Source organism: Erpetoichthys calabaricus, chromosome 12 (assembly GCF_900747795.2).
Source record: "Erpetoichthys calabaricus chromosome 12, fErpCal1.3, whole genome shotgun sequence".
NCBI lineage: Eukaryota > Metazoa > Chordata > Cladistia > Polypteriformes > Polypteridae > Erpetoichthys > Erpetoichthys calabaricus.
In genome coordinates this window covers 73,169,079-73,194,104 of record NC_041405.2, presented here as the reverse complement: position 1 = coordinate 73,194,104, position 25,026 = coordinate 73,169,079, and the positions used below count along the sequence as shown (strand labels likewise).

At 38.9% G+C, this 25,026-nt stretch overlaps 1 protein-coding gene across 5 annotated transcripts in view; it reads left to right on the top strand.

The window, feature by feature from the left end:
* The window catches only part of zgc:66433 (uncharacterized protein LOC321250 homolog), a 196,382-nt gene that overhangs the window by 134,956 nt on the left and 36,400 nt on the right, over positions 1–25,026 (top strand). For 4 of the 5 annotated variants that reach the window (XM_028815706.2, XM_028815704.2, XM_051935186.1 and 1 more), the window contains exons 3-6: positions 13,883–14,051; positions 14,174–14,306; positions 15,433–15,591; positions 23,324–23,389. In XM_028815706.2, coding sequence (XP_028671539.2) covers positions 13,883–14,051; positions 14,174–14,306; positions 15,433–15,591; positions 23,324–23,389 — 527 coding nt within the window. The remainder of the gene's footprint in view (positions 1–13,882; positions 14,052–14,173; positions 14,307–15,432; positions 15,592–23,323; positions 23,390–25,026) is intronic. The other variant, XM_028815707.2, reaches the window with a different exon arrangement.

The following is a 25,026-nucleotide window of genomic DNA, read 5'->3' as shown; positions in this document are numbered from 1 at the left end:
AGAAATCTTTTTTTTAATTTATAATTTCCAGACAAAGGTTGATAAGGAAAACAGAAACAGAAATCAAATAGTAGACCGTCAGTGTTATGATAGAGAACTTAATTTAAATGAATATGTAGATTATTAGTGTGAGAAAAATAAAAGACAGCAATAAAGAGTTGAGGCAGAGTTGGTGAATCCTGTTTAATTGGCAGATGTTTTGCCAAAAAAAGTAATGAACCAAATAATGAATCTTCATCAGCCAGTGCTACAAAGGAATGTCTCCTCAGATGTGAGTAGAATGACTGACTTCTTCCAGTGGTGGCGTTTTTCTAGATGGTTCCATGAGGACACATGGGTTTGTTGACTTCAGCAGATGTGATGTGACAGGTCCTCAAGCCTTTATTCTTCCACTCTGAGTGCAAAAAAGTGGAGAGGATATGAACCACTGCACCATCCTCCAACTCGGAGTATGTTACCAGTAGTGAATAAGCTCTGAAGATGTCCCCCAGTCATGCATGTGTGATAATAGAAAAAGCCAGGCTGGCTTGGTGACAGGCCATCATCATGTCTACAGTTTGTTCCTACTTTGTACCCAGGGCTGCTAAAGTAGGCTTCAGCCTTCTGCTACTTTGAATTGGCTTAAGAGATTTTGAGAATATGTTGTTTATTTGTTTTTGTGTGAAATAATGAAAGAGCAATTGCAGAACTCAATGCCTTAACCAATCTCCTACAATAGCTTGTTATTAACTTGTTTTATTAAAGTGGGTGGGAATCAATGTAAGCCACTCTCATAGTTTACTAAAGTTTATTGTGATATGTTGTAACCCAAGAATAAAACTGAAACTATGTGGAATATATACTTCTTTGTCATTTTTGCAATTATAGCAGAATTTTACAGACACATCTGATGTGGTCTTCCTTTTTCTTACAGAACATGACAGTATTGTCACTGTAATATAGAATAGGATACAAAGGCCCTAGCAAATCTTAGATCTATACAATCTGCCATTGTCATTTCAACACGAAGGTATCCGTGTAAAACAGGTTTCATTCTGGTATGTTAATATAATATCCTTTAGTCCTACTTGGTAGTTCAAAACACTTTCCTTTTGTTTTTATATAACCTCTTTCTGTAGCAAGTACCATACTAAGATACAGTACACTACAAATACAGAACAATAGTACAGTTTAGGGCGGCACGGTGGCGCAGTGGGTAGTGCTGCTGCCTTGCAGTTGGGAGATCTGGGGACCTGGGTTCGATTCCCGGGTCCTCCCTGCGTGGAGTTTGCATGTTCTCTCCGTGTCTGCGTGGGTTTCCTCCGGGCGCTCCGGTTTCCTCCCACAGTCCAAAGACATGCAGGTTAGGTGGATTGGCGATTCTAAATTGGCCCTAGTGTGTGCTTGGTTTGTGTGTGTCCTGCGGTGGGTTGGCACCCTGCCCAGGATTGTTTCCTGCCTTGTGCCCTGTGTTGGCTGGGATTGGCTCCAGCAGACCCCCGTGACCCTGTGTTCGGATTCAGCGGGTTGGAGGATGGATGGATGGATGGATAGTACAGTTTATAATTTTTTTATTAATGATTGGAACACAGAGAGCTTAAGTGAGTTTTTCAAGATTACATGATAAGTTTGGAAATAGCAATTGAACAAGCAGCCTTGAGGTTATAAAGATCAATGCCAAGGCCATTAAACTGCACTGCTGTGAAGTCACAGTGCCTTCTGTGGGAATGATAAAAGCTCTAGACTTTTTAGCACGTCCCAGGGCAAATGAACAGATGTGTCCATGTCATCTTTTCCAAGGAGTACTTGTGAAATGTACTTTAGGCTCCATGCCATTTGCAGTGGCAGATGTTCCCTCTGGTGGCTATCACTGAATCTGCAGACTACAAACCTGACAAATCTGTTCTTTATATATGATTTTCCAGAAAATACAGATTTGTTTACCTAGCACAAGACTTTCTGGAATGCTGAAATATATAAATAGGATTAAAATATTTAAGGGTAGATAGAAGTAAAAGAATGTAATTTGATAACATGCATATTATTTTATGGGTGTGTAAGTGAATATGCCCTGTGAAGAACTTGTGCTGTATTCAGGATTAGTTTCTTCTTTGACATTGCTGTGTCTGCTTTTAAAATAGGGGAGTTCAGAGAATGGGTGGCACGGTGGCGCAGTGGGTAGTGCTGCTGCCTTGCAGTTAGGAGACCTGGGTTCGATTCCCAGGTCTTGGCGTGTTCCCCTCCCTGCGTGGAGTTTGCATGTTCTCTGCATGTGTTTCCTCCCACAGTCCAAAGACATGCAGGTTAGGTGCATTGGTGATTCTAAATTGTCCCTAGTGTGTGTGTGTGTGTGCGCCCCGCCCGGGGTTTGTTGGCTGGGATTGGCTCCAGGTGACCCTGTAGTTAGGATATAGTGGGTTGGATAATGGATGGAGTTCAGAGAATGAATGAATAATCTTCAGTTTTAAATTACTTTAGCCAAATGTTTAATTACTTTAATTTAAAATCAATCTATTTATTTCAATGCATTATTGATCTTATGAAATGTGTGATGTACTTCAATATATGTGCTATGGCTGTGTTTGTTCGTGTGTGTCTATGTTGTGCACTGCAAATGAGGAAGAACCAAAACAAAACTTGGGGTGCCGACCGGGACCACCCTGTTTACTGCCAAAAAATGGAACAAAAATGAGTACAATTAAAATAAGGCAAACCAGTTGCCTCCCAAGCCGCTGCGACTTTTCAAAACTTTCAGCTTTCTAGTGCAGGTCTGGGTCAGGGAGCTCCATCATGTGGGACTGCGTACCTCAGACTGATGCGCCATCTTCCAGAAGTCTGACTGGAAGAGGCATGGTTTAGCTGATCAGGGGCTTGGCTTATGTGCCCCTCGCTTGAAGGCTTTTTGGAGCTACAGAAGAGAAAAGAGACTGTTAGTGTTGGTGCCCCATCTTGCCCCAGCATACCTTGTCTGAGCCTGCAAAGTGATTTATTTATATATATATATACACGCACTTTGCTAATTCTGGCCATTCTCATCTGACCTCTGGCATCAACAAGGTATTTTCGCACAGAGAACTGCTGATCACTGGATATTTTATCTTTTTTTCGGACGATTCTCTGTAAACCCTAGAGATGGTTGTGCATGAAAATCCCAGTAGATCCGTAGTTTCTGAAATACTCAGACCAGCCCATCTGGCACCAACAAACATGCCACATTCAAAGTCACTTAAATCACCTTTTTTCCCAGTTCTAATGCTCGGTTTGAACTTCAGCATGTCGTCTTCACAATGTCTACATGCCCCAGTAAGGGCACCTAACTCTGCCCCTTACAGTTCCCCGACCATAAGAAAAATGGTTGCCCAGAAGGAAGGTGTCATTTTGGCAAGAACAACCCGCTGGGGAAGCTCCTGAGCAAACTGAACTTAATCCACAGCTAGAAGCCAAACCTTACTTTTGTTTTTGAAGCTGAAGACTTGGACTGTAATGCTTAAGTAGTGTTTTCCTTTGTTTGAACTTTCTGTTACGTAAATGGGATGACCCAGTTGGCACTTATATACTGTATATAGATAGATAGATAGATAGATAGATAGATAGATAGATAGATAGATAGATAGATAGATAGATAGATAGATAGATACTTTATTAATCCCAATGGGAAATTCACAAATATATGTATATGTATATATATATATATATATATATATATGTGTGTGTGTGTATATATATATATATATATATATATATATATATATATATATATATATATATATATATATATATATATATATATGTGTGTGTGTGTGTGTATGTATGTATGTATGTGTGTATGCACATTTTTATGTATAAATTTGGATTTTCAGTCCTCACTGCAGGATAATTGAAAATGACATTAGAATAATTTAACACAAATGTTCTTAGGGATTTCTTGTTTGCAGTAATGTATGCACTGCATGTGTGTATGAGTATGAATATGTATATTTAGATCAATTTCTTTTAGACAAGCCCATTTGAAAAATGGTCCTTCCTGAATCTTAGCTATCCACCAGTTGTCAGAATCACTATATTTCGTTCAGGACAGCAAGAGAGCTGGCATTTATCTTGGCAGCAGTGGGCACAGAAGGTGCTCATAATGGGCAGAATGCTAGGAAGTTGCAAAGCACTTATTAGCACACATGTAGTCAGTTGTTTGTTTGTGGCTATCCCCCACTGCATTTCTTTAGACTTTGGGACAAAACCCACAAGATAGCAGGGGAAAACAAACAGACAGATGTCATCTTGGCGTGTATTCAGCTCTACTGTAGAAGTCAGTGACTATGTGGCAGTAAAGCTGACCACAGTGTCAACCTCCTTTTCATGGGACATATTTTCCTGCATATTTTTCTCTGAATGGTATGACAAACATATAAAATGCAATATAACCTATGCTTTGTAAATATTAATTTGCATATTTTCATTCTCTAAATCCACTTCTAAATAGAGCTGTAGGGAATCAGAATCCATCCCTAGTTGAGATGTAAACCTGTCTAGCCCACATTCACTCATGTCACCAGTTAATATAATATCTTTGGGGAATAGAAGGAACGCAAAGCATCTGGAGAAAATCAACACACTGACACAGGAAGAGCATGCAAACTCCTCCTAAATGGGAATTGGCTGGAAACCCAGAACTGTGAAGCGTAAACCTTAGTGCCACTGTGCTACCCAAAGTAGGCATTCATTAAAAAATGGCTAACTTTATTTCTATCTCTTCCACATTTTGCAGTATTTTAAATTATCCATCCATCCATCCATTCATTATCCAACCCACTATATCCCAACTACAGGGTCACGGGGGTCTGCTGGAGCCAATCCCAGCCAACACAGGGCAGGAAACAAACCCTGGGCAGGGTGCCAGCCCACTGCAGATTTTAAATTATTATTTAGTTTATTTCAAAATAAATGTAAACATATACAGTATATCTCAGTGCTTTGTCGCCAGCTAAAACAAGTAATATAAGCTTTTTACCAACACCTTTATTCATTCACTGTCCATTACCACAGACCACAGAATCTAAAAAGCTGGATCCTTTCCTTGGTCACATAGTAGTACATATTTCAGCTTCATTTCTGTAGCTTCCCTTAACGTTGGGTGCAGCAACATGCTGTAATCAGCACATGCTCCCAGCCTCCTCCTCCTCTTCCTCCTTCTTATAGTATCCAAATGTGTACTGCTTAATCAGCATTCATTTGAGAGTCAAGTAATTATACCATTAGGCACCACACTCAGTTTGCTTAATTCTCACATAGTGGCAAGTAATATGTGTGACAAATTGTTTTGCTGGCTTCAGAAAGTTTGATAAAGTTTTCACGGCAAAATGTATCAGATGTTAACCAGATTAAGGTAATTTGGATGTATTATAGCAAATGGAGGGGAAAAATCATGAAGTCATTGTCCATGCTACTTTAGTTTTTATAAAATAATCTGTTGAATTTTGCTTTCACTATTACATTACAAAGTGTTGGGACAGCACAGTGGTGCGGGTGAAAGCACTGCTGCCGCTGGTCCAGCCTTCTAAGTTCAGATTTTAGCAAGAATGTCATCTGTTTTGAGTTGTTTATGTAGTGCTTGGTACTCCAGTTATCCTCCAGCGTTTCAGGAGATGTGCAGGTTTATTCACTGGCAACTCTAAACTCTCTCCATGTGCATGTTGAAGTGACTGGGACCTGTGATGGATGGGCATCCTGTAAACAGCTCCAGCCCTCCACCACCTACAACTGGATTAAACAGATTTGAGGAAGCAGAATTATGACTGAGTGTTGCTAGTCTGAACCCAGCAAGAGTTTCTCGCTGCAACAATCTTATAAGTATCACAATACCTGCAGTTGAGTTTCACCCAGCAACGTCAAAAATATGGCAGGGGAAGGCAAATGAAAATGAAAATGCAGCTCAGAAAAATATTTGCTACTGGTTTTGCCAGTTATGAATTCATTCAATAGCGGTAATAATATTAAAAATGAACTTGCAGCAAATTATTGAAAATCAAATGAAAAGCAAAAATTACCAGTCCCACTTAACTTATATTTGATCATTTCAGCCTGGTTTTGGCTTGCTACAATGCAATCCTGAGATGTAGAGCTGTGTAGGGTTAAGTTCTGTTTGCCATAAGTGTTGTTTAGACACTCTCAGGCATTTTTGTTGGGAAACGAAAATACTGTGAGCTTTATTTGTATCGCACATTGGCCCTCTGAAAATCCAATATCCCCCTGCTAATTTTGCCCTGGAGCCAGCCTCGTGGTCGAGTTATGTATGTATTGTTATGCAAATCGTAATTTTCACAGCCATCATTAGATAGAACACAGTTGTCAAAAGCGTTATGTTTGCAGCATATTTTTATTTTATTTATTAAATAAAGAATATTAATACCATTTCCTTTCTGATATTGTTCGGTTTCAGATAATAATGTTTTCTGCTTACTTAATATATTGAACTCTGAGTGTAAGTAGGCAAAGTCTGCACTGAACTTTGACCTTTAAATGCTATTGGTACATACAGCAGATGTGTGTTGATCAGTGGCTTCAAATTTCAGTTAAATACATAAAGATTACATTTTCTAACACAAAAATAAGAAAATACCCAGAACGCTGGGTGGATATTGCATGAATATAAATGATCTAGAGAAAAGCAACTTCAGCATACATCTATAAAATGAAAAAAGACAGCACATCAAATTTAATTCCACACTCAGAAACTAAACATAAGACTGCAGAGGGTTTGTTGATCTGAAACCTTGTGGTTTCTCTTTGAACTTTTTTTCTTGGAGTTAACTTTCACATCTTATTTCTTTTAAAATATGCATATACTCCATATAGGGTGGCACAGTGGCACTGCTGCCTCGCAGTTAGGAGACCCGGGTTCGCTTCTCGGGTCCTCCCTGCATGGAGTTTACATGTTCTTCCCGTGTCTGCATGGGTTTCCTCCCACAGTCCAAAGACATGCAGGTTAGGTGCACTGGCGATCCTAAATTGTCCCTAGTGTGTTTGTGGGGGTGTGTTTGTGCCCTGTGGTGGGCAGGCACCCTGCCTGGGGTTTGTTCCTGCCTTGTGTCCTGTGACCCTGTGTTAGGATATAGTGGGTTGGGTAATGGATGGATGGATATACAGTACTCCATATGCATGTAACAATTTCTATGGGTCCATGAATCAGGTGTTTCTTTATTCTGGCCACTTTATCATTTTATTATAATGCTTCCATTAAGCTTGGAACAAGTTATAAGCTTTTCTTTCTTCTGCAATCTTTAAATGTTATGAATAGTGACATGTGAGGCTTTAGGAATGTCGCATTTGATATTATATTTTGAAAGCTGTATTTTGAAAAGGAGAAGCAAATTTAAACCTGCTTCCTTTCTTTGCCTTTGGAATTTCGCACATGACCCAGAGGTTTCAGACTATTTCCTGTTTCTGCAGCGGCTGAAGCAGCGTAATGTTGGCAGGAGGTGCATTGTGGGGGGTGGGGTTGGTTGTTCAAGGTAAGCTGCTTTTTCATTTCTAATGTCATTGGTGCTCTCTGACGGTTAGTCTAGTGTGCTTCTCATTACTGTGCTTGTCTGACCCAAATTGAGAATTTTGTCATCAAGGGCAGGTTACAGCTTTTGAGAGACATGAATGTGATGGATGTGTTTACAGAAAAGCCAGTAAATGGAAAAAATACTGAACCTTGTGAAAGTGGAACACAGTAACAAGGAGCTGTCTATCTGAAACTTCAACAGATCTCACAAAAAAGAGAAGGACAAAGGTGCCTTTCAGTCATTTGTCATACGTTTCTGTTTTTGATTCCTTATTCCGTTGCCGGCTAATGTGCATTTTTTAAAGAATGTAATCGTTTTCTCCCATTTCTGTGTGTTTTTCCAAATTATAAGACATTTTTTATTAGGGCCTTGGAGACAAACTTATTGGGCCACAATGTTTAATGTGATGGCACAATGGCCCGGCATTTAGGGGCACAGCAGTAGAGTCCTGGCTTCATATCCTGACCTAGTCAGTTTTTGTTCAGAGTTTGAACATTCTTCCTGTGTCTGATTGGATTTTCCTTCAGGTACTGTACTCTAGTTTCTCCTCCATGCTCCAAAGAAGTTTGCGCTAGGTTGATTGGTAAATCTGAATTTGCCCAGGGTAAGGACAGATTATATGAGTGTGCTTTCTCATAGACTGACACCCTATCTGGGGCTTATTACTGCCTTGTATGCAACAGCAACCGGAAGTTGGATAAAGTGAGTTTGATAATGGATTAATGCATGGATGAATGGATGGATCAATGATTCTGGTATATTAAAGGATGATTTTTAGGAAGTTACCTGGATCCTTCTCAACAGGATGAGCAATGTTGAACTCCTTTTGGATATTTGGGAAATAAGTAAGTAAGTTTACAATGTGAAGTAAATACCACTAATTATCGTGTTACAATGGCACGTGTCAAGGAGTGAAATATGTTAGGCAGCAAGTGAACAGTCAGCTCTTGAAAGTGATCTGTTGGAAGCAAGAATAACGGGCAAGTATAAGGATCTTGGCAACTTTTACAAGGGCCAAATAGTGATGGCTAGATGACTGGTGGATTGGGTCATCATTGAAACATGTACAGAGTAGAATGAAATTCTTCATTTGCATGTGCTAATTACCATTTATTCTGGCTCCATGATTACCTTAATGTGAAACTTCTATCATCCTGACCTTAAAAATCTTAGAGAGCAACTAACTCAACCAGATGTGAATGTCAGTCAGTGTGCTGTCTCTTTCATCTCACTCAGGGTGAGGACCTTCCTTGCAGGTTTTGTTCCCCTGCAGCCTAGAATCCATCCATCCATCCATTCTCTTCCGCTTATCTGAGGTCGGGTCGCGGGGGTAGCAGCTTGAGCAGAGATGCCCAGACTTCCCTCTCCCCGGCCACTTCTTCTAGCTCTTCCGGGAGAATCCCAAGGCATTCCCAGGTCAGCCGGGAGACATAGTCCCTCCAGCGTGTCCTGGGTCTTCCCCGGGGCCTCCTCCCGGTTGGGCGAGCCCGGAACACCTCACCAGGGAGGCGTCCAGGAGGCATCCTAATCAGATGCCCGAGCCACCTCATCTGACTCCTCTCGATGCGGAGGAGCAGCGGCTCTACTCTGAGCCCCTCCCGGATGACTGAGCTTCTCACCCTATCTTTAAGGGAGAGCCCAGACACCCTGCGGAGGAAACTCATTTCAGCCGCTTGTATTCGCTATCTCGTTCTTTCGGTCACTACCCATAGCTCATGACCATAGGTGAGGGTAGGAACATAGATCGACTGGTAAATTGAGAGCTTTGCCTTACGGCTCAGCTCCTTTTTCACCACAACAGACCAATGCAGAGCCCGCATCACTGCGGACGCCGCACCGATCCGCCTGTCGATCTCACGCTCCATTCTTCCCTCACTCGTGAACAAGACCCCAAGATACTTGAACTCCTCCACTTGAGGCAGGATCTCGCAGCCTAGAATCAAGTAGCACAAATACAATATAGTATGATATCTATTTGGAATATGTGTCTTTCTGTATACAAATAAATTATTACAATTTCAAAATAAAATAAACCATTTTGTATAACTCCTTTTTATTATACAGTACATGTAGATGGGTTTCTTATAAATACAAAACAACTTTTTTAGGAATCTTAGCAACTGGGGATATAATATGAAGCAGTTTGAATTGAATCTGTATTAAATGTTAGCCTGTGTTTCCGTTCACTGTCATGTTGTGTTGCCAGATATATTTAGTGCCATTCATACTTACCCTGTTGGGTACTGTCAAAGAAAGCTGCTTTTCATTTGGCTGCATTGATGATGATGATGACAGTGTATCTGAATTATGGCTGGCAACTGTGTCTTCCTGCTGTAAATATGTGAAAAGCTCACAGGTGCACCCTTTGGTGAAGTGGACCAGGATAGGAAGGTTTTTTGCAAGTATGTAGCAGAATCTGTAACACACTGATGCACGTGTGAGTATGTTCATAGATACAACAGACATCTATTACCAGAATATACAGTTGTGAGAAGGTTTAAAGTTTAAAGCCACCTATGGATGTGATGGGCAGTTTTATATCTTGGCTACAAACTGTAGCATTCAAATGTGTGAATGTAACGTTAGATCCCAAAGTTCTGAAGCTATACCAGCTGTTTTGTGAGCAAGGCAGTCCATCTCACTATACACTCCAGCTCACTTCCATAAATGATACATTTATTAGCACCCATTACCCCTGGGCACACATATATGGCATGATGCTGAAAAAGCAGAGAACCCAAATATAAACCAAAACAGACACAGGGAGAAGTTGCCAAATGCATGTAGACGGTGACAGGGTGAGGGACATAAACCCATAGCACACTAGATTCAAAAGGCAACCACACTACCCACTGTGCCACATTTGTAAACATTAAAGAATAAGTTTGGTATTGTTCAAGTCAAAGTTATTTCTTAAGTACGCTTAGTAGCCTTTATCCCCATTGTAATCTGCAAGAAGAGTCAAGGTATTTTTAAAATGTATGAAAAACACTACACTTTAGAGCACAAGTGTATGTGGCAAATTAATATTTACAATAATTGCAAATAAATAACTTAGACATGAAAAATAACAAACTTATCCTTTAATGCAATTTTTTTCAGTATTCAATTGCATCCTTTACATGCTAAAACACCTCTTTAGTGGCAACTTTGCATAGCATTTGGGAATTAGTTAGACATTTGTGTGCGCATATAAATTGCTTTCTTAACATTACGTAAGATTACAAGGTAGACGTAATCAAGTTCAGGGTTGTGGTAGGCCAGAGCCTAATCAGTGAGCATAGGGAGTAAGCCAGAAACCAAGCCTAGAATTGGCACCAGTCCATCGCGGGACCAACTTATGCGCACTCCCATATTCACTTACTGCCAATTTAACATGAGCTTAATACACATTTCTTTTTAAATGTAAACATATTGTCTACAGTCCATATGTATATGCTGTACGGTTTGTGGAAATACACACTAAATTTTTTCTTTCATTCCTGGAATTCTCTATCAAATTCTCATGTGTACTTCCGCCTGCTGTTGATTGAATGTTAGTGTATCTGGGTAAATGAGCTTTTGATATTTTTCTGTCCAGGGTAATTTCTTGTATTGCGCCCAGTTTTGCCGGGATAAGCACCAGCCCTCTGTGACCTTGAATTGGATTAAGTGGGTTTGAGAATGTTATATTTTTAACATGAAAGGGTGATGCAGTTACTGTACTTTGTGTTAGTGTCCACAAGCCCGTTTCGATTGCCACTTATTAAAAACCCATCATACACACAGGTATAGTAAAGTGTATCCTGGCTATTTTTTATTTAATATAAGCTTGGTATTATTTCAAGTCAGTTATTGTTTCACAATCATTGAAAATACTACTTTCACATGGGAAATTGGGTTAATAAGTGAAGAGTTTTTTTTTATATTTTACAAAATACCACACCTGTTTTTGCAGTTTAAAATGGTGTTTACCAGGTATCAGTTCAAACATAAAAAACAATGGCTTTAAGACTTACCGAAAACATAAAGTTTGAAGAGGAAAAACCTTTAATTTCAGAAAACATACTGCCTGTTTCCGAGGTATGTTTATAAAAGCAAAAGGAAATTGGACATTTTATCATAGATTTTTGGCCCACTATTCCCTGAGATAAGGATACATTCTTGTTCACGTCTCTGTTCGAAGCTATCATCACGTGTGGAGATGTCATGTAAATAAGGAAATATCTGAAGTGTCCAGTGTGACATCGCTTTTCTACTTCTTCAAAATCAGACATATGGCTATTTGTCAAAATCAGTGGTTTTCAAGTTCAGTCCTGATGCCCAATGTGGCTGCAGGGTTTTGTTCCAAATAGCTTACCATTGCAAGCTATTTAATCTCTAGTTGGTCTAATTGTTTAATTTGCTCTATTTTTCCCCTTCTGTAATTTTTTGCATTTAGAAAAGATCAGCATTGTGAAATTTACACTCAAAAGACATTAAGGAATATGCCTACTTTTGCAGCAATTCAAAGTTCTTAATTCACTTTTTTCGCTTTAACTTAAGTCTCATTGTAGTGATCAAACTAATCCAAACTTCACTGATAAAATTTGTAATTTGTATTTTAGCTATAAACTTGATACAGATCTCAGAGCCCATGCTCAGTATTATAACCACAACAATAACTACATTTATTTCTATTGTGCATTTTCATGCACAGAATATATCTCAAAGTACTTTATAAGATGTCAACGACATAGTTAATAATTAAAATTAGATAAGAATAATAATGAATACATAACATTTTAAATTAAACTTGTAGTAGCTTTAATTGTTGCGGCACCACAGATTCTCATAGCGTATGGTCCTGAATCGTGTAAATCTACATTTTGAGCGTTGAATGATGTGAACGCGAACAGATTATTGTAGATTTGGATATTTTGCCTATAGTGTTTATGGATTTCAACTTTTATTTCTCGCGGATACGCCTCTTCATTGGGAAGAAACACTACTTTTCTCTGATGGCAACACTAATTAGACGATCTACAAGTCTCAGACTTAACTTTAAAGCCAAACAATATCTACATACTTCTGTCATATCACCAATGTCCATATATTCAATCTCTTTTCACTGTTCCATTATTTCACTAAGTAATAATTTCCGTTTGTTTGCGCTAATGTGATCTTTAATATCAGTTTTTTGAGACTTTCGAATTTTAGTACTTTCATTATCTCTAACCTGCTCTGCATGTGTATCGTGCCAATGTTTTTGAACCTCTTTACAACATTCTACTATGTCATCTCTCTTTGTCTTTTATTTCCGGCCCTGGGCGTGGTTAAATTTCTTGGCACAAAGTCTCGTCTCGCGGGACTTAAAATTATCTCTCTGAAAAAGTCTCATCTTGTCCCAGGATAAAAAGTCTCATCTCATCCCCGGATTTTTTTATATACCGTATATACTCGAGTATAGGCCAACCCGAATATAAGCCGAGGTACCTAATAAAACCTACAAAAACTGGAAAAACGTATTGACTCGAGTATAAACCTAGGGTGGGAAATGCAGCAGCTACTGGTAAGTTTCAATAATCAAAATAAATACCAATAAAATTACCGTACATTAATTGAGGCATCAGTAGGTTAAATGTTTTTTAGTATTTATTTCAAAGAAAAACAGTAAACTAGCTCTGTAAGTGGAGAAGAGGGTCAACAAAAACAATATGGTATCTCTCTCGCTCACTCGCTCTCTCTCTCACGTGCGCATGTGTGTGTGTGTGACTCTCTCGCACGTGTGTCTCTCTCTCGCGCGTGTGTCTCTCTCTCGCGTGTGTGTGTGTGTGTCTCTCTCGCACGCGTGTGTATCTCTCTCTCACGTGCGTGTGTGTGTGTGTCTCTCTCTCGCGCTCTCTCTCTCACTCGCTGCACAGGGAATGCACAGGGAGAGACTGAACATGTGCGGAAATCATTGGTGTGCACAAACTGAAACTGGCTTGTTCGTATACCGGGGGGCAGTGGGACCTGACTCGAATATAAGCCGAGGGTGACGTTTTTTAGCACATTTTGGGTGCTGAAAAACTCGTCTTATATTCGAGTATATACGGTAATAGAGAGATATATAATTAATAGAGAAGTGGAGTACTTATATAAGGAATTGGTTCTTAAGTCTCTAAAGATGAGTCAGATAAATAAAAAATAATAACTTCATATTGAGTTATATTTTGTAGATCACCTGTAATCAGGAGCTCCACAGAGCAGCTAAATAACTAAGCATCTGCACCAAAATCCTCCACAGTCTTATCACCCCAAATACACTCTTTTTTACATTACATTTAATTAGAGTTTTAATGCACTAGGTTTTTCCATGTCTTTGTTTAAATGCGTTTCAAATCTTGGTTTTGTTTTAGGAAAGAAAAAGTCAAAGTTCCAGACTTTTAAGAACTTTTTTGCCAAGAAAAAGAGAAAAACTCCAGCCACATCCAGTGGTGACAGTCCTTTAAAACAGAGCCAGTCGAGTGATGATGTCAATGCACCTGACCAACCCAAAGTTCAGACAAGCCTGCAGTATGAAATGGGGTAAGATGAGAAATGGGCCTCTTTTCTCCACCTTATATCACTCCTTCAATCAGTTTTCAATTTTATGTGGCCTTTTTTGTGGTCAATCAGTGCTAAAGCTTGTTTAATATTCTAATTTCCAGGTCAAAGGTCAGCCTGGGAAACAAGGCCCTGTCACATGACAGTGTGTTTATTTCTGACGCGCCATCATCAAAAAACACGGAAAGTTTGGTGTCTTCACAGGATAATCTCCCAGGAAAAGTGAAAACTTTGCAGGTAGCGAAAAATGGCTGTGGATTATAATCTGATTTTTTTTCTCATTTCATGTCCATTTGTAGTATTATATCTTAGGAAACAATATGTATTACATTGGACTAAAGTACATGCTTATAAAAAGAAAAGCACACAGAGACATCTCGTTGGTTATCACTTGACTATTTTTTCAGAATACTTTCTTTTCAAATAGCCATCTCCTAATAATAGATCATTGTAGCAAGTAAAAAGTTTTACCAAATAAACGTTCTCCTACAAGCAGGTGTGCTGTTTTTAAAAATCAATTTAAGAGTTAGCATTACATCTTTGACATTGATTTATTTACGACTTTACAGCAGCATTAACATAAACACTTGATACACATACACATTGGTTTTAAAAGACTGAGCCTTCTACTGGTACATATTGTCTATATTCACAATATATAAATAAAGATCATATTATAAAGATACTTTCTACTTGTGTGGCTATATATTTTTACATGTACAATAATTACATATTTACAAATATTTATTTGGCTGATGCCTTTATAAAAGGTGACATATAACATTTATGATACAATTGGTTCCATTTTTTTTGGTTTTCCAATTGGAGCACAGACAGGTCAAGTGACTTGCTCATGGTCAGTGTCAGTAGTGGGATTTAAACCCACAACCCGAAGTCCAAAGCCCTAACCACTACACCACACTGCCTTCATATACATATACACTAAAAATACAGTATATATTCATTATATGCAATCTTTAAAACTTGCCAAGTATAATGTTACAGATTATTACAGTTTGGTACAAACTACATGGAAAACATAAATCAACTGCTTGGGCATTTAAATAAAAAAAAATAACAAGGTTTATAATGGCAAGTACAGATAGGAAAATGGTGCTGGTGTAATTTCAGCTCCTTTCGAGCTGCAGCTGAGATCCCTAATCCGATGAAACCGGACAAAATGAGTTAATAGGGATTACTGAAGAGCTGCGCAGATGTGTGGTTGCTTGCAGGCTGAGCTCTAATATTACAGCGTAGCATGCTGTGTAGCACTAAGGTATTTATTGATCCATGATGCTTTTCTCTTTAGGTTTATTCAATGATACCAAAATCTGTTTTTTTATATTTATTATTATTTTACTAGCTTCAGCTGCAGCAGGCAATTCGAATGGGTTCACCGTCTGCCGTCATTTCCTGTAAGAAAGCAGAAGATGCTGGCACACTCTCAGAGGATGATGGGCTTCCCCGGAGTCCACCAGAGATCTCTACACTTCACACCGTGCTTATGGACACTGCTACAGGGGTACATAATGATTTCTGCCATGGCTCATTCTTAAAAGGCACCTTTTTTAAAATTAATAAAACTTTTATATTGGGTATATACAGTACTTTCGGGTATATGTTCTACTTTAGACAAACTCCTTAAAGGTAGTGCCAGGCTGTGCTGCACTGTACCTGCACTCAGAGTAGGTTAGAGCTGGACAGTCTGTCTCCTAGATGTATCATCGTCCTGCTCAGTGATAAACAAGCCTAGGGTGTGATCATGTGGGTACAATGACAGTGTGTTTCTTTTTCGCACTGCAGATATTTTCCTTTGTCTCCCTGGTTTTCTTGTAAATTTGAAGATATCTTTGACATATTTCTTGTTTGTTATTAGTTTCTATTCATTTAGTGCTTGCTGCGCTACTACACAAATATCGTTTTTTTCAATTTGCAGTGATTGAGTTGTCAGGCACATGCACTAATAACTCAGAACTGGCAGGTACTGTCAGCCCAGCAGTAGATCCAAGAGTTGCAGGGAAATCCATTCATCACTCTGGAGCTGCTCAATAGTTTGGCCATTAATTGTAAACGATTGGAACAGTGGGCACCCTGATTTCTGAGTGACAAAATCCTGTCAACTTGCATTTCATTTACCTGCTGCTAAAAGAGCACGTGACAGTCACCATGTAGCAGTTATCCTATGTATATCTTCCAGTTTCATTCCTCTGCAGCTGTACAAAGACATGACCAACAGCATGCCACTGTTTTTGTCTGTACTGTATATCCTTTCACATTTCAATCCATCCTTTATCAAACAATCAGGTTAATGGTCACATGGGCTGAAGTCTGTCCCAGCAGTGCTTCCTAACAGAAAATCCTTGCTCTGTTTTCTTTTATCCTTGCTTTTAAACATCTACATCACATTCTCCATACTGTTGAATTTAGGCATATATGATCTTTGCTAAAAGGTTACAAAGGTAGGAAGAAGCCAAAAGTGGTTACACAGATCAATCCAGTTGAGTGTGGCTCACTACTGTTTCAAGTCTATTATAGTAATTTTTCTGCAGGTAAAACCTTCACAAATAACAAAGTGTAAAAATGGTACTATAAATAATTTAAAATGCAGCTGCACATGACACTGATCAGTTTACCTGATCCAAATGTATCTGAGGCCTTGCAGCTGCTCTGTATCTCTGTCTATACCTCATTCACTCTACCCAGCTGCAGACTTCTGATGCAAGTGGCTATGGATGCAATCTTTGGAAGTGCAACATTGAGAAAAATTAAAACAGCACAAGCTTTTGAAGTTAAAAGGGCTCAGCCCTTGAAATTGCTGAATTTTCTGTTTACTGGCTAGTTCCTTAGCATAAGTGTTTCTTTACAGTTTCAGCACTTTCCTTTGCACAGCTGGCTCTTCCAATGTCTGAAGACGTGTTCAGTGACTTTGGCTGTGGGCTATGGGATAATTAGTGTAACAGGATGGGATAACCTCATGGGATCAATCCTTATGTATAATAGTATCAATAATCCCATACTTATCACAGATTGGCATTTATTATCTCAGACACAGGTACAAGGGGTAAGAAATGGAAGACACAAAACATGAACAAAAATACAAAAGGAAAACAAAACCCTGAACCACTCTATCCCAACGAGAGTGGCTCACACACAGTCTTCTTCAGGGCCCTCTTTCTCATCTTACTTTTCTCTTGATGCTTGTCTCTTCTTCTCACATTTGCTGAAACTCTGCCATTGACTGTGGATACTCTAGATAGATAGATAGATAGATAGATAGATAGATAGATAGATAGATAGATAGATAGATAGATAGATAGATAGATAGATAGATAGATAGATAGATAGATAGATAGATAGATAGATAGATAGATAAAAAAGTAGGTAAAAACAGACAATAACTTTGTATAATGTTAACGTTTACCCATTGGTTAAATTGAAGAGTCGCATAGTTTGGGGGAGGAACGATCTCCTCAGTCTGTCAGTGGAGCAGGACAGTGACAGCAGTCTGTCGCTGAAGCTGCTCCTCTGTCTAGAGATGACACTGTTTAGTGGATGCAGTGGATTCTCCATAATTGATAGGAGCCTGCTGAACGCCCGTCGCTCTGCCACGGATGTCAAACTGTCCAGCTCCATGCCTACAATAGAGCCTGCCTTCCTCACCAGTTTATCCAGGCGTGAGGTGTCCTTCTTCTTTATGCTGCCTCCCCAGCACACCACTGCGTAGAAGAGGGCATTCGCCACAACTGTCTGATAGAACATCTGCAGCATCTTATTGCAGATGTTGAAGGACGCCAGTCTTCTAAGGAAGACTCTAGATGAACCATCTGCAATAAGGTGGCTATAAACTACAATTGAAGTCCTAGTTCATGGGCAGCACATCTTTGGAGACATATATTTAGTGACTCCTCATGTCACTGCAGCAATGTGACCTCAGTATCCTTTAAAGGTTTGGTTCAATCAGGCAAATTAATGTTGCCTGCCTTAGAAGGGCCACATTGTCCCATTCCTTCCAAGCAGGAATTTTTCGCTGACAACTAATGCACTGCAGAGTTATACATGTTATCCATTCATCAGTAAATGAAACACTACAACATTATTAGAGTAGAAAAACTGAACAACATCAAAAGTTCTTCTGGGCATCAATTTAAACTCATCCATCCGTCTGCTTGCTGAACTCATTTATCAAATAACATATGTATAGTATATAAAATCTAAAAATGTAAAAAATTCAAAATTCAGTATGCTTTTTATCATGAGATTTCAAACATTTTGCTGTGCTCAACAGTGGATTGTGAGTTTCTATTCAAGCACTGTAGTAGTTAACTAGCCGACACCCACCTCGCATACGGCAGTGTAAGGATAGGAACGGAAAACGGTGAGAAAGGAATTCAGAAATCAAGAAGAAATAAATACTTCTTGAAAGACGCAGTGTGCATGTAGAATTTCCAGCCAAGCAGGATTACATGTGAAAGTGTTGAATATATCAGGCTTTCCGAATTTACGTACTATGGTCATGGCATCCTGATAGTTTTGTTGTATGTATCTTGGACTTCCTGGAAATGTGGACGGTAATATGATCATTTTGCCTACAAGTACGTTGTTATTTTCACCGTTTGCTTACAGAGCGTCTGATAGTTCCACGCGCAGATCTTGTTGATGTAATCTGAGATAGTTGAGACGCGCGCCCTCTGTTTTAACATAGGCATCTACGACGTACTGTTAGAATAGTTTGCCGCTGGAGTGCAAAATACAAAATGTATTCCTCATTGTTAATCTGTACGTGTAAAATTGGCATTGAGCAAGCCTTATTCGCTTGGCGCTTCTTTTATCTGGAATATGTTGTAAATGTTTGTGCCAGCCAAATGTCCTTGTAAGGGAATAAAAGTGGGTAAACCATAGGATCGCAATTCATATTGAACGTGGAAATCTGTTTACAGGAGTTGCCTATGGGATAGATGCAAATGTCCCTGTCAGCAGGTGTTTTGCCATCTTCTCCGACGAAAATAGCTGCAATGTCGGGGCATTGTATCGTCATAAATCCTGCCTAGGGTTTTCCTTGAAAACCATTCGTACAGATGCTGTTGGATTGGACTGAGCAATTTCATGCATGTGTTTGTATGATTTAGCGAAGGGGTTGATGGTTCTGAGCATGGAATCTAGCTGGAGAAGTACATTTTCGCTGCATGCAGAGTTTGCTTTATTTTGTAAGCGTACTTCAGTAGCTTGCGTTGTGTCAAAAACATACAACTGTCCATATCCTGGAGAGGTAGAAATGTTAGCGTATAGTGGTGAGATTTGGTGATAAATTTGCCCGTGTATTTTAAAACAGTATGGTCCGTGGCCAGGAGGTTGAGTTATCTGTGCACTCATGGAAGCAAACGCTAAGGAAGAGTTGTATTTTCAAATGTGTTCACGATAATTTTTAGCTTCTGATGTTTGCTGTGTAAGAAGCTGTTGTAAAGACACAGGTGGCTCCCGCAAAGGTGGTAAAGATACTTTACTGTTGTGGCAGCACCTCGAGTACTTGTTGGATGTATTACACTCAGCAGGCCAGTATAGTGCATGACATGGAAGAGGACGAATAGGAATCGAGAAATGCCGTGTCGGTTGCATGTGGGCGGGACCGGTTTTGAAGTGGAAGCAGGACGAACCAGAAGAGAAATATATATAAGAAATCCTGCTGTTAATTGAACAGGTTGCTTAATTACATGACCATTGTTTCTTGTTTCTGCAATCAGCCTGCAGTATCAGACATTGTCAACTTACTGTTATTACTTCTCATACAGACATTTATTGATGTCATAGCTTTTCGAATGTTTACTAAGATCAGACAGAAAGGGCCGACTGCTTATTATACGTGATCTCATTTGGCTAAACTTTTCTTCTGGGGATACTTCAGCTCCTCTTCTAAAAAGTGAGTGGAGCAAGCTTTGTGCCATCTGGATTCAGTTCCTTTCTGTTTTATCCATGTTCTAGGTCCTTATCTCAATATTAAAATATTCTGTCTGGTGCCTGTGTATTTGCCCTATTTAAATGTTAAAATAATTTAAATTTTAAAAAAGAAGTGAGGAAATGTGGTAACCTATACTTGGTGTACTCAAGTAGAAATACTTTGTTACTGTACTTGAGTGTATTTTGAGAATATTTCTACTTGACTACAAAATTTTCTTTGTATTTTCACTTTTACTTCACTACATTTTTAAATGCAAATGGCTACTTTTACTCTGGTATATTTTGCTAGACACATTCATTACTACAATATTAAATAAGAAAACAAAAGTGCTGCACAAATACATGCAACATTTTAGTCAATTATCTAGAATATAGGTTTCCCCCTTTTTAGGAACAATCGTTTTATGAAAATTTGCAAATGTAAAGAATCAAATGTGCTCCACTAGTTCTATCACCTGGTCCTCCGCACAGTCATTCTAAAGTACACTTCGTCACAGCCTGCATGATAGGCCAGGCCTGGATGTTTGAGAGTGGGGCTGAACGTTGGTGATGCTCTGTCTGTACTCTCAGTTATTTCCGTGGTCGATGCTGTCCTCACGTTGGCCTGCCAAACAGGATGGGCTATACTGAAATGGACTTGGGTGTTCAATCACCTTGTAACGTGTGTTGGTCACATGTCTTCTCACATTATGATGGGCATAGAAAACAGTTGGAAATGCCCAAGAAATAAAACAAAAGGTAATTTCTTTGAATGTGAAACTAAAAGTGATAACATCTAGGTAAAGCCCTTCGTTAAACACTATATAGTGAAGGTCAATTTGTTATTAAGATTAGTTTTGATGACTAATGTAATGGGGTCCAATATTGGGGCATGGGAAAACTTAAAATTGTGTTCCATTTAGATTAATTGTAATTAGGTTACAAAAATTCACTCTTTGAAGGGGTTTTCAGTAATGGATTAGCTCCTTCTTAAAATGGAGGAAGCCTGGACACCATTCCTATTAGCACCATGCCCAGTGAATTAGGATATAGCCATTAAGATATCCACATTCACTGTATGCGTGATCTGCTTACAGCTGCAGTTACTTAACTCATACTTTAGTGATTGTAATAGGTCTTACACACAAAAAGAAGGTAGTCTGAGTTATTTTAGGTTTTTAAGAACTTAGATTCTATGCTATATATAAAACAGGGAGACATCCTTCCTTTACTTATACTGTTAAGTACACTTAACATTGGGTACTTTAAAACTTCTATTTGAATAATTTGGTCATGGGCAGATTTTAATTTTAGTTAAGTAATATTCCAGATATGTAACTGCCTTTACTCAAAATAGGGGGCTTTGCCCCCAACTCGCTTCACCTGCTTGCCCCCCCCCCACTTGCACATGCACAATGTTAGAAATGTACTACATGCTTCCAGTTCTTACTGTATCTGAGCTCCAGATAGTGTGTGTGGTCTTGCAATAAGATGCATATCTGATGCCCCTTATCCTGTTCACCTGTCCTTTGGTTACTAAATGAAGGTCCTGCCAATCCAGAGCAGAAGGACGATCTGTTATTCAGTGGAGCTTTTTTTTTAGTAAAGATCAATTGTCAGTCTGTTGACTCTAGGTGTTCAGTTATGGTAGGTTCTCAGCAAGCATATGCTAAACAGAAAAGTGACATAAATGCAGGCCGCATAATATAAGAATAATGTGTGTTTTTAATGTAATCTTACAGTAAGGCATATCGTTTATTTCTCAATCAGTATAGCTTGTTTCCAAATCTTTATATCTTGTCAATGTATAAAATATCTTGGAGTTATGTGAAGGAACATATTTTTCACAATGATGGTAAAGAGAGATGTGTTAGATAGATAGATAGATAGATAGATAGATAGATAGATAGATAGATAGATAGATAGATAGATAGATAGATAGATAGATAGATAGATAGATAGATAGATAGATAGATAGATAGATAGATAGATAGATTAGGTGAGTAGGGATTCATTTGGTAGGGCATTTACATTACCATGGATCAAATGCTACTACGGTCACATTACACTACCAGGTCTCGATGCCAGAAACAGAATTGGTGAAGAAATTCAATCTGGTGGCTGTCGTGTTTACATTTTCAGTCTATATGTGACCTAAATGTTTACATATATGAGTACATTTAACTTACTGTATGTGTAGGCGCTGGGCATTCCTTGTGGCTTACTACAGTATGCAAGTAGCATGGAAACATAGATCCCTGTATGTTATTTCTACTGATGCTCATCAATTTTCAATATTTTAGCAAGTGAACTTGTTTTCTGATATAATATGTCCATGTAGAAGGGTTATGGGATTACATGCCTTAGCATTTTCTGCTGTGTTTTCTTACGTTGGACGTCAATTTGAAGAATAATTTTGATATACAACAGGAGTCAATAGTGGTGGGACTGTATTGTTAGCTGCCTTGATGGCTCCTAATGGCTGGAGAAACTTCAAATCAGACAGATTACATGCAAATATTTTGTACATTAAAAATTTGTTTCCTCACTGCACCCCTTTCCTTGCACAATGTACAAAAATAATGTAATCAAACCACTTTCTAGGGTGAAAATCTGATCTGGCTGTTTATTCTCAGATTGGATATGTGCAATCAGAATTCAGTACCACATGTAAAAGAACCCTACATCCAATCTCAAAAATTTGATATATGTGGGTTTTGAGTTTTCTTGTTAAAATCTAATCTGTGTCAGATATGTGAAAAAATCTGAATCAGGTCTTATCAGAGAAATAGTGCAAACACAGCCCATATCTGGCAGTTCTGGATCAATACTTCCTCATAAGAAGGATAAATTTGATGTAGATCATATTACATTACAGTCCCTTATGGATCATGCACAATACTACTGTTGTCTTTGATCTCCATCCTGTTTTGTAGTGTGAATGCATCTGAAGTTGTGAATTCCTGACAGTGCAAATGTAGAGTAGGAGCTGGCGGCCTAGATTGGAGTAACCACAAGTACAATGAGTATGAGGTCAATTGTTGCTTATTAATTAAGGCATGTGAATTAAAATTACAAAGCTGAGTCATAAGGTTCTGAGAATCAGAAGGGGGGCATTGCTTTATGTTACATCTCCATTTTAGCAAGAGCAAATTTTGAAATTTCTGCAGTGTTTTGAGATGGCAGTACACTGAAACACCAGACAGAAGTGCAGCCATTTGAGAGGTTTTTAGACATCAACTTATGTTTTAATCCTTTTCCCCTCTGAAAAGATCCTCCCCTCAGCTCATCTATTTGTTTTTCCCCCTTATTCTATCCCACAGTCTTCCAACCCTGCCCCAAGAAATAGTTCCGTGAGTTTAGATGGAACAGACAGTGAAGATGAACAGGTAAATAATTACGATGCTTCCCTCTCATGTGTTTTCTCTGTGAGTAGGGGTATGGATATCCAGCAAGCAGGAGAAAGGGTCTAAATTCAGCAATGTTAAATTTATAAAAGGCTTTTGGAAAAACGGGCAGTTTTTGAATAGAGCTCTCGCCATCTAATCTAGATCTTCCACAGTGTAAACCACATTATTTCAAATGTCTGACATCTTGACATGATGGCTGAGAACTCATTTAACATTTTAGCTCTACATCACATAACTTTCCTTGTTAATCATTGTATTTGTGATGCACCTTTACATTATTTGCTTTAGAGTTCAATTTTTCTGAAAGACATTATCTCTTATAAAAATTGTGCATTGATAACACTATAAAATGCATTGTGATACCCTCAAAGTGAATGTATTTTGTAAAATGTATGTTCTAGCACACTAGCATATGTTCGACTATTACATATTTTTGCAGAATCAAAATGACTTTGAGACACTGGATGGTGCTGTGCACTACCAGATCTGAAAACTATGATCTCCAAAGATTAATCAGTCTCATTTGGTGAAGAAGCCCCTTTCTCCCTTCCTGAGCTGGTTCAAGCCATAAACCGAGTAGGTCTATGTGCTGCACTAGGAAGGCTGGATTAAAGTAAATGGTGGGTATGGGTTTTGGGGTGGGGAAGTTCTATTTTTAAATGTGTGGCTGCCAAAATGTTGTATTTTTGCTTAGGAGTTCCAGTGAGATGGCACTATTGCTGTATCTGCACCACTTCCTTCTCAAAATTTCTTCAGATAAACATTAATGATTTGTTTAAAATGTATGAGGCCTGCACTTCTGGCATGAACATTCCTTTTTTTTAATTCTGCAGGCACATCTGTTGTGTTAAGGGCAAGCAGTTTCACAACACAAAATGTTCCCATATATAAAAGCCATATGCTTTGAGTTAGCATAACTAGCACATGGCTGGGATGCATGCTAAACGTTACCGTTACTGTGAGACATGGCTTACTGCTTAAATTGCAGGGTGAATAAATCTATTTGATGAGGCAGATTATCACTCGTGGGAGATGGAGCTAAACCTACTGGATGCAGCTGGAAACAAAGCTGCAGGGTAATCCTCAATGAAGAGCTGTGGCGTGGCAGGGACATCCCACCGAGGGAATTCTGGAACGTCTTGTAGTGTAAAAATTGTAGTATAAAGTTCCCGTTGGATTGTATGATGATGTTTGAAGCAGACTGAAATTGTTTTTACTTTTTCCATCACTGTCCACAGTCACCATTGCCAGAACATTTTGATTGCAATTCTTGTTAACCCGCAAGACCCAAATGAGAGGGTAGCCAGAGCCGGGATCGTTAAGTGTTCTCTCTTCCAAGGAGAATTGTGTCCAGTTTAGTGAGTGCCAGATGTAGAAAACTGCGGAAGCTTGTCTATGCGGGAAATGCAAGGCTCAATTGAATACAGGTCATGGGGCTACAATTAAAGAGAGAAAGAATTTGCAATGGCCCTTTTTAATTTAATTTTCTGTTTCTTGCTTTTGCGACATCAATAAGAAACAGATGGATGACACTTGAAGCTAAAATAACAATGGCTTCTATAGTGGGCTGTTTTTGGTGTTTGTTTTGCTTGTACCCCTGGATTGTGGCCAGCACT